This window comes from Mytilus edulis, chromosome 1 (assembly GCF_963676685.1).
Source record: "Mytilus edulis chromosome 1, xbMytEdul2.2, whole genome shotgun sequence".
Taxonomy (NCBI): domain Eukaryota; kingdom Metazoa; phylum Mollusca; class Bivalvia; order Mytilida; family Mytilidae; genus Mytilus; species Mytilus edulis.
The window spans coordinates 97,602,522-97,614,340 of NC_092344.1; the positions used below are offsets into that span (position 1 = coordinate 97,602,522).

Consider the following 11,819-nt stretch of genomic DNA (forward strand, 5'->3'; position numbering starts at 1 on the left):
AGTGACTTTTTTGGACATATATAATAGATTTTTTACATTTAAGCTTGAATCAGAGCGTTTTGAATGACTAAATCAGTTAAAATCTTTCACATAAAATAATTGAATCATCTGAAATAGACACTTAAGTGTTTAAAAAGTGTCCATAATCATTCTTCAGATGAACCTAACATTTGAGGCCAAATCAGCACTTACCGGACCTACCCCTTTAACTGTCTCCAGTGGAAAAATATCATAACACACTTGTTGCAGCAGTGGAATCTATATGTTCAGATCAAAGTGAAGTGATTTAACATACTGTCATGCAGCTGTGGCAAAATCAGACTGTCATGATATCCTTTTCTTACTTTAATAAAATAACTTACGGTTATTAACAGTATGTACGATATTTCAAATTCAACAAGTACCACATTGGAAAAAAACTGCTATAAAATCCTTTTCCTTTCTTATTCAACTGATAAAACTTCAATACTACTGACACTACAATTTCAACTAAAGATATTTATTCACAAAAAACTTAGCTTGCATACCAAAATCAAAAGAACATTCTAAATCTAGAATCATCTATAAATAACTGGAGAAATGATAAACAAACTATTTTTAGCAACAAGGTAAATTCCAAAATTTGCTAACTTATTCTATAACATAAATATACTTTAAAAAATATTTTCACTATATCTATCAAGAATATTCTCTGACATTTAATTCACTAAAATTCAAATAACAGTAAAATTTACATAAGGTAGTATACCCGGTATGTCAAATAAAGATCAATTGTCTTTATAATTGTATGCATACTATTTGCTACAGTAGTGTCATAATAATGTTTTATATACATCTCTCAAGTTAGAGTAAAATTGAAATATTTTTTTTTAGGTAAATGATTCATCTATGAATTTACTTGGTGAAAGTCAAGAAGAGGACAGAAGAAATATTGGTGAATTAGTAATAACCAGAATGCAACAGTGTCTTCAGCCTGTCCAGACACTTAGGTTAGTATAGACTAGGATGACTAATTAACTTCTTCAGTTCTTTCAAGAGGATATTATCAGCCAAGTATTTAGTGCATGGCCACTGACATGATTTATAAAAGAAATTTCTGTTAATAAATTCAAATATTGGAAACAAAAGTTCAATCTCCTCAGGCAAAGTTTGACTTGATTGGTTGCCTTATCTTTTGAGGTCTCCTGAGGTCATACAGCTTATAAAGTATTCATACTTCCCTGACGTTTTCATTTAAGCTTTCCTGATGTAGGTAAATCAATAAAAGTGCTTAAAAAACACAAACTATATAGAGTATATAGAGTGTGGTCTTTATTTTTATGAAGCATTGGTCACTTCACTATGTACTTTACCCAAGAATACCAAATTTACAACATATAAAATATTGCTCCATTGAAATGCAATTTTAGAGTTCAATGTTCATGGTCCAGAGCAGGTCGTGAAAATATTAATGCAATATCAAAATGTAGATTCAAAGAATGTTGTTAATTCAGTTTCAGGGTTTGATAACCATGATTAATATGACAGTAGTTTGGCCTGAAGTAGGTGTGTTAGAAGTTTGAACTGAAATAAAATAGAGGTTGAAAACATCAAAGGGATATTTAATCTCATAATTTGAAAAACAAACTGCCAAACAACAGTATACAAAACACAACATAGATATCTAAACACTGAGCAACGCAAACCCCACAAAACACAACATAAATATTTAAACACTGAGCAACACATACCCCACAAAACACAACATAGATATCTAAACACTGAGCAACGCAAACCCCACAAAACACCACATAGATATCTAAACACTGAGCAACGCAAACCCCACAAAACACAACATAGATATCTAAACACTGAGCAACGCAAACCCCACAAAACACAACATAGATATCTAAACACTGAGCAACGCAAACACCACAAAACACAACATAGGTATCTAAACACTGAGCAACACAAACCCCACAAAACACAACATAGATATCTAAACACTGAGCAACACAAACCCCACAAAACACAACATTGATATCTAAACACTGAGCAACACAAACCCCACAAAACACAACATAGATATCTAAACACTGAGCAACACAAACCCCACAAAACACAACATAGATATCTTAAACACTGAGCAACCCAAACCCCACAAAACACAACATAGATATCTAAACACTGAGCAACGCAAACCCCACAAGAAATACATCATAGATATCTAAAAACTGAGCAACGCAAACCCCACAAAAAACACATCATAGATATCTAAACACTGAGCAACGCAAACCCCACAAAAAACACATCATAGATATCTAAACACTGAGCAACGCAAACCCCACAAAACACAACATAGATATCTAAACACTGAGCAACACAAACCCCACAAAACTCAACATAGATATCTAAACACTGAGCAACACAAACCCCACTAGACACAACATAGATATCTAAACACTGAGCAACGCAAACCCCACAAAAAACACATCATAGATATCTAAACACTGAGCAACACAAACCCCACAAAACTCAACATAGATATCTAAACACTGAGCAACACAAACCCCACTAAACACAACATAGATATCTAAACACTGAGCAACGCAAACCCCACAAAAAACACATCATAGATATCTAAACACTGAGCAACGCAAACCCCACAAAACACAATATAGATATCTAAACACTGAGCAACACAAACCCCACAAAACACAACATAAATATTGAAACACTGAGCAACACAAACCCCACAAAACACAACATAGATATCTAAACACTGAGCAACACAAACCCCACAAAACACAACATAGATATCTTAAACACTGAGCAACGCAAACCCCACAAAACACAACATAGATATCTAAACACTGAGCAACGCATACCCCACAAAACACAACATAGATATCTAAACACTGAGCAACACAAACCCCACAAAACACAATATAGATATCTAAACACTGAGCAACACAAACCCCACAAAACACAACATAAATATTTAAACACTGAGCAACACAAACCCCACAAAACCCAACATAGATATCTAAACACTGAGCAACACAAACCCCACAAAACACAACATAGATATCTTAAACACTGAGCAACGCAAACCCCACAAAACACAACATAGATATCTAAACACTGAGCAACGCAAACCCCACAAAACACAACATAGATATCTAAACACTGAGCAACGCAAACCCCACAAAACACAACATAGATATCTAAACACTGAGCAACGCAAACCCCACAAAAAACACATCATAGATATCTAAACACTGAGCAACGCAAACCCCACAAAACACAACATAGATATCTAAACACTGAGCAACACAAACCCCACAAAACACAACATAGATATCTAAACACTGAGCAACACAAACCCCACTAAACACAACATAGATATCTAAACACTGAGCAACGCAAACCCCACAAAAAACACATCATAGATATCTAAACACTAAGCAACGCAAACCCCACTAAACACAACATAGATATCTAAACACTGAGCAACACAAACCCCACAAAACACAACATAGATATCTAAACACTGAGCAACGCAAACCCCACAAAACACAACATAGATATCTAAACACTGAGCAACGCAAACCCCACATAACACAACATAGATATCTAAACACTGAGCAACACAAACCCCACAAAACACAATATAGATATCTAAACACTGAGCAACACAAACCCCACAAAACACAACATAAATATTTAAACACTGAGCAACACAAACCCCACAAAACACAACATAGATATCTAAACACTGAGCAACACAAACCCCACAAAACACAACATAAATATCTTAAACACTGAGCAATGCAAACCCCACAAAACACAACATAGATTTCTAAACACTGAGCAACGCAAACCCCACAAGAAACACATCATAGATATCTAAAAACTGAGCAACGCAAACCCCACAAAACACAACATAGATATCTATACACTGAGCAACACAAACCCCACAAAACACAACATAGATATCTAAACACTGAGCAACACAAACCCCACTAAACACAACATAGATATCTAAACACTGAGCAACGCAAACCCCACAAAAAACACATCATAGATATCTAAACACTGAGCAATGCAAACCCCACAAAACACAACATAGATATCTAAACACTGAGCAACACAAACCCCACAAAACACAACATAGATATCTAAACACTGAGCAACACAAACCCCACTAAACACAACATAGATATCTAAACACTGAGCAACGCAAACCCCACAAAACACAACATAGATATCTAAACACTGAGCAACGCAAACCCCACAAAACACAACATAGATATCTAAACACTGAGCAACGCAAACCCCACAAAAAACAGGGTGTCATATCAGGTGCACTGTGTCATGTGCTCATGTAAGCACAAAACCTGGTAATATGTCTAATCTGTAGTGCAACTTATATAGTTAACAACAAATGAAAGTGTGGTATCAACATTGAAGTTGTTCAACAATATCAAGGACATATAACAGATTTCAAAATTACGGTAACAGTTTAAAATCATAGTACAACATTGATTCTGGATTAAGTTTTAAGTGTTAAATGACACAGGATTCTTGTTTATAATTTATAAAAACTGTTACCTTAGGAGTTATGTCTCTTGATAAATTCAAAATATATGTTATTAGTCTATTCTATTTCAATTTTTAGTTCAAAAACCATTCGAAACTCAAACCATTTTTTATTTGTAACAAACCTTCATGAAGCCTATACATTGGGTGTATTTGTTATCTTTGCTTACGATGTATTTATCGTAAATAATCTGTCAATATAACAACAATATTTGTCTGCATTTCAGTCGAACCATAAGTTTACATTATGGAATGAATGGCTCTAAGAATGAACCAGTTAACCCACCAGCAAGGCCCCCTCAACCTCAGCAAGGTCAACCAATTCCACAACAGAGTCATGGCCAGCAAAGGCCACAGCAAGGGCAGCCAATACCAAGACAGCAAAGTCAACAGGGCAATGTTCAAGGTCAACAACATCAACCATCTGCTCAGATGCAGCGTCAAACAAGCCAAACACAACAAAGCTCAAGCCAAGGTCATCCAGTTCAACACGGTGCACCCGTGAACCAAAGACCACAACATCCACAACAAAGGCAACAACAACAACAGAATAGAACTGATGGGTTTGTATTATTACTTGATTATATCTAACTTAGTATATATGTAGGACTCGGAACCACGCTTTAAGAAGGGATATAATTACGATACTGTTGTCAAGTCATTAAAGATTGCATATTTTGGCGTTAATATTGAGTCACTGATAAGGTCTTTGCATCGGAACTAAACACATTTATTCTAAAAACAGTTGTTGGCATGACACGGGTTATGTTCTTCTCATATATGTTATGATGGTATGATACTAAACCCCTAACGGGAAGGATTGTGCCTGATGTTCATATGATGAAATCATAATCTTTCAGTCAGTTTAGTTGAAGTCTGGAGCTGGCATGTCAGTTAACTGCTAGTAGTCTGTTGTTATTTATGTATTATTGTCATTTTGTTTATTTTCTTTGGTTACATCTTCTGACATCAGACTCGGATTTCTCTTGAACTGAATTTTAATGTGCGTATTGTTATGCGTTTACTTTACTACATTGGTTAGAGGTATAGGGGGAGGGTTGAGATCTCACAAACATGTTTAACCCCGCCGCATTTTTGCGCCTGTCCCAAGTCAGGAGCCTCTGGCCTTTGTTAGTCTTGTATTATTTTAATTTTAGTTTCTTGTGTACAATTTGGAAATTAGTATGGCGTTCATTATCACTGGACTAGTATATATTTGTTTAGGGGCCAGCTGAAGGACGCCTCCGGGTGGGGGAATTTCTCGCTACATTGAAGACCTGTTGGTGACCCTCTGCTGTTGTTTTTTATTTGGGCGGGTTGTTGTCTCTTTGACACATTCCCCATTTCCATTCTCAATTTAATTTCAATTAAAATAACCATGATAAGAAATAACAAAATTAAGGTACTGGGAAATTCTTGGATTCAAAATATATTTTTTGTCAGTCGTTCCTTTAGTTTTGACAACCGTAGTTTGCTAGCCTCATATTGGGTAAATCTTTTAACTTCTGTTCAGGTCAAATAAAAAAAAATTGATGTCTCTTTTAAACTAATTTCAAATATGCCAATTTTCCGATTGGCATGCATAAGAATGAGTTCAGAAAATATGATGTTCAATTTAGTTGAGGATGGTAAATCAGGAAGTAAACGTAGTGACCAGTCATGTTAATATTGGCCTAACGTGTTGTAGACAATTCTCATAGTAGCCACAATAAAATAAGACTAGAGCGACGGTGTTATTACAAACCAGGATTTATCTCGGAAATAAGACAACATTATATCAACTTGATATAACAAAACATGGCTAATACTAGCATTTGTTTTTTTTATCAAGTTGTCCACATGAAATCTTGTGACACTTACTTAACAATAAATCAAAATTAATATAAAGATAAAATTTTAATATATTTTATTTATAGTGCAAAAAGTTTGGGACGTAATTACGAAACACTGGTTCACCAATTTGCTGATCAAGTTTATCTTTCATGCACTTTGCTCCCCATGAATTGCCTCCACATGTAATGCAAAAAAACTTTCCAGGACTTGTAATGTTGGTTACTTTCTTTTTCCCTCCCTTTCCTTAGTTAAGATGAAACCTTCATCTACAACCCTATCATCATGCTTTTGAATCCATGTTGTATTTGAAAGCGTCACACTATTTAAACGTCATGCAAAACCATCACACCTCAGCCCACAGACCATCGTTCTTCAGCGTGGACAATTGCACTTCAGCATGACCATCGCACTTCAGCGTCCCCATCGCCCCTCCGAGTCCTACATATATGTACTGTAACATCTAGATTAACACTATAAAAGAGAGGAGAAAGATACCAAAGGGACATTCAAACTGATGAGTTAAAAAAAAACTGATAACACCATGGCAAGAAAAGATTCGATTGAAATTATCGCTCCTTGTTGTGCATAAGGAGATTAAGAACACATAAAATCCCTGAAAAAAATTCTGATTTCATTTACAATGTACAAAACTGCATACATTCTCTCCGTCAAAAATAGATTGTAAAAATACAAAATCAGAAAACTGACATCTCTATTGATTGTTGACTTAAAAATAAATAATTTAAAAAAAAAAAATTTCGCTAGTTGAATGATGGAGGCTCTGGTAAGTCTTGTGTTTTTGTAACTTCCTTTTATTTTATACAAACTGACATTATCTATTATAATTAACCCTTAGTTAATTCTTTGTAAACTGACTTTTTTCAGAGGACCACCAGGAGCACGTCCCCCACCGATCGGTGTTGGAGCACCAACTTTAGGCAAATCAACAGATTTTCCAGAAGGAGAAGACACCATGAAGAACCTTAGAAAAACATTTGCAGGAATATTCGGAGACATGTAGATTTTGTTTTGAAATATAAACACTGACCAATTATTTTATTCTGTAATTATTTGTTTATAATAAGCAAAAACACAATCTAAAATTTATTATGCTAGACTTTATTGTGTTTATAATGAAGCAGCAATTTAAGGCATGTAACCAGTAATTTTATACAAATATATTATGTATACAAGGAAAAAGTTACAACTAGATATGTTATTTAAATGAAGAACTCTTTTATTATTCTTTTGTATGAATTTTTCAAGCATTGATTATTAAGGCAGCATGGAGAAAAAATATTGAAAGATGTGTGGGCTGTTCCATTTAAGCATAAATGATTATTATGAAAGACACTGAAAAAAGGGCATACTCCTTTTATCATCTTTTTATTCGCCTTGATCAAAGGATGAAATGTTAACTATTGCTAACCCTTGTTATCTTTATACTCAATACATCAAACTTTACGATCAGTTAAAAGTGAATTTACCTACAGATCAAACCAATGGTGTAACACATTTTGTGCTGGCGTACAATAAATTGTAATATCCTTGAAGTACTTTTGATGCTGAAGTTATAAATTATGTGTGATGAAAAATTAGATATGGCCAATACTGATAACACTGTTGTTTTACGGAGCCTACTGAGCACTTACAAAGACAAAAAATCTGCCACTTAAAAGGTCTGTCATTATCTTAATTGTCAATTTAGAAGAAAAGAAAAAAGAAAAAAAAAAATCTATATTTATGGTTACCGCATACCATTTGTTATATTGAAGAATTTTTATTTTCCAAAAAATATTGATTATGTATTGAATCTTGTCATTTTATACATGATTATTTTTATTTTTAAAACAAGTTGGAAGTCTGTAGAATCCTGAGGTCAGTGATTCAAGTCCCACTTGTCACCAAAACAATGTTGTTGTTTTTTGCGCATGGTTATTGACTTCAAAGTACATTTTAAATTACAGTATAGTTAAACTTAACTCATACCCCAGATTTATGACATGTTATTGTCTAATAGATTCTAAAGATTCTAGTTTCTACACCATTTCTAGTTCACCTCGGACAAAGAGCCATGTGAACTATTGTCATCACTAGACATCTATCATCTTTTTAAGCTCATTCTCCTCTGAAACTGCTGAGTCAAAAGTTATCAAATTTTTCATTCATGATCTTTGCTGAATCTAGTTTCAAATTGGTATCCTTGGATTAAATCCATTACCAAACATGGCTGCTGTTGCTAAAAATAGAACATAGGATTAAAACTGCAGCTTTTGGATTATATCTCAAACACTAAAACATTTTAAACAAAATTGACGCATGTAAAAGTTATAAACATATCTAGGTATAAATACCTTAAGATGTTTAGTAACAAACAATTAGATAGAAGGAACGACATGCAAAGTAAGTTCTATACATAAGGCAACATTAGTTGACACCTTGAAAAGAAGTTAATGCCTCTTGTTCTTAATTATTTTTTTGTGGAATTTGGTAGGTTTGACCTAGAGTGAAGTATTTTCTAATACACAGAATAATTTGATTGGTCAGTTGAAATTGGTGCTGACCAATACTCTGCTGCAATACATTTCCATTAAATCCCACCATTTTTGTAAATTTTTCACAAAGTGTAGTATAGAACTATGTGTTTAATTGTTTAGAATGCCAATTTGTAATATAAGAGATACTCATAATCAGCCTACTAGTAAGAAGAAATAAGATGTGTTCATTATATAAAAGTTTTGATATATCATAATCACTTTAAGTGTAAACTGTATATTAGGGATCCAGGCCTCCTTGCATGTTCATTTTATTAAATGCATGTTGATTTCAATATAAAATTCCATATTATAGTGTTATGTTATGTAGTGAAATGTTTGGAACATAGTTTAGTTAAACATTTCTTGTGTTTAACTAATTAGTCACTTATTCACACCACCACCAAATTTTCGACAGACATATAACCATTATGTATTGATCTTTAACTACTGTAAACAAATATGCTAAAAAAAAATGTCTGTAGGGTTCTTAGACTTAAGCTAACTATGTTAATGCTTAGGGTTCATGTGAAGAGAGTTGAAGTGGATTAGGAAAAAATGTTATTATTTTTTTTATTATTGGTTGTATTTTGTTGATTTTTATGTCTTAATGTTACTACAGAATAAGTAAAGATCTAAAAAATTATTTGTTGTTTACGATTGAGATAATCTTTTTACATTCCTAGTCAATGTGTTAAAATAACATGAACAGTTATACAGGTGTACATTTTTATAACTGTAGATCTCAGATTTATTGCATTTTTTGTGATTTTACATTGTTTTTATGCTTTATATATGTTAAGTTTTTTTTAATTATTTTATTTATTAACGGTTATTGTTGATGCATTGTTTATAATGTTATTTATTGGCTCTATTTGCTATTAATATTTTTTATATTTTTATTCCAAATGAGCGCAGAATTTTCTATTTATTGCAAAACTATTTATATACATACCATATATAATGGCAGAATTGTCTGTTTGAAATTATCTGCTGTTCAAATAATGCAGACATTATCAGACAAATAAACTAAAATAAGATGCAATTAAGATTAAAAAATGTTGAAACCATTTAAAAAATTAAAATGTTATTCTTTAGGGAGAGTAAGGTCACAAATGTATATTGCAACTTCTTGAGTTCCAGAAATTATTGAAAATCCAACTTTATTTTCTTCAGAAGTTAACCAGAAGTCTGTTATAAACCAAAAATTCATTAAAGCATGAACAAACAATTGCTGGAACTAAGTACTATTCATGACAACTGCAAAACTGACTTATATCAAACATGTTCTAGCTCACTGGTATATAGATGTAATGTATAGTCCATTTAAATCATATGTGTTTATGTCAGAGAGATGATCTCCCTTTTTACAATGTTTGTATGTAGTTTTTTTTTATTTCATTCATCTAATAAGTTGTCATTTAAAAATGACTGTCAATAAAACGTATGAATATCATTTGAAGATCTGAATCACAGAATATTTCACTGTACATTTATCAACCATTTGTAACAACACTATGAAATATTGCTCATAATTTCATCAAAATAGTTGCATGTCTGTTCACTTGTAAAAAATGACTACTGTAGGTTAATGTTATATATATGTGAGAACTTTGCCTAATAGGAAGGACTATCTAGAATGTGATATTTTGTTGTTTGTCAGCTTGTTTTTGTTATAAGACATTTTATCATTAGAAAGTGCAATATAGTAGTATTTACAGATGCATCAGTCAAATAAAGAAATAAAGGATTCAAAATCTCTAGTTTTTGTTTTTATTTTAGTGGTAAATGAAAAAAAAGTATACTTTTTATGATTGAAAAATATGGTAGGGTAGATTTTATAGAAACTTTTTTCATGAAATGATGGTCTGAAGATCTTTATTTAATTTGAACACTTTTCTGTTTTTTGTTCTAAAATAGGAAAAATAGTGAACATTAACACATGATATGTAGCTCATATATCTGTATTTTACAATAAATAGATTGATTGATTATTGGTGCTCATTGTTGAAGACCGTCTAGTGACCAATAGTAGGTTATTTCTTTGTCATTTGGTCACTTGTTGAGAGCTTATAGTACCAGAGAAACAGATCAAAACCACAAAATCGTTACATTGACCAATGAACCATGAAAATGAGGTCAAGGTTAGATGTATGCATGTATGCGTACAATTATTACATACACTTAATAAAATTAACCTAATAGCTGAGGAATAGGCTAAAATTGGCCAATGAACCATCAAAATGAGGTTAAGATTAGAAGAAACTTGTCAGACAGACATGTACACCTTACAATCATTCCAAACACCAAATACAAGAACCATTTTGCTTGTATTATCTGAGTAATGAACCAAACAACAAAAGCTAAACATTTTCCAATGAACCTTGAATTGAGGTCAAGGTCAAATTGAACCTGCCAGTTTAAAGGGTATGAGAGATGTATCACTGGTTAATGTAATCAGTTCAAGGTCAGGTGACCCTACCTGTAGGACATGTAGACATTGCAAGTAATCTATATATACCAATAAATGAGAATTTCATTGACAAAAACACTCTTTTTCAAGCATTTACTGAAATGATGTCAAGGACAATGAACATGACAGACAGAAACTTTGTAACATAAAATATCTGTAAACAAGGTATGACACATTCAGGTCTTCTACCTTCTGAAATACAAAGCTTAATACAAATGGTGTACACTGTCTCACTTTCTAGACAAAAAACAAACAGTATAGATTAAACTTGTCTTTTAAGGAAAATACCTCCTTATTCAGCCATTTTGAACATTTCTGCCTTAGTCTTATTTTCTCATCGTTTACAAGTTAATAGACGAATAGCATTTAACCAATATTGATTTAGAGCCTGGTTAATT

General features: G+C 32.8%; 1 protein-coding gene across 1 annotated transcript in view; it reads left to right on the forward strand.

The window, feature by feature from the left end:
• The window catches only part of LOC139496256 (synapsin-like), a 103,296-nt gene extending 92,585 nt beyond the window's left edge, over window positions 1–10,711 (forward strand). The window contains 3 exon segments of the mRNA XM_071284755.1: window positions 874–989; window positions 4,809–5,144; window positions 7,300–10,711. Of these exon segments, the coding sequence (XP_071140856.1) occupies window positions 874–989; window positions 4,809–5,144; window positions 7,300–7,435 (588 nt within the window). The 3' untranslated portion in view covers window positions 7,436–10,711.
• Window positions 10,712–11,819: the final 1,108 nt, after the last annotated feature.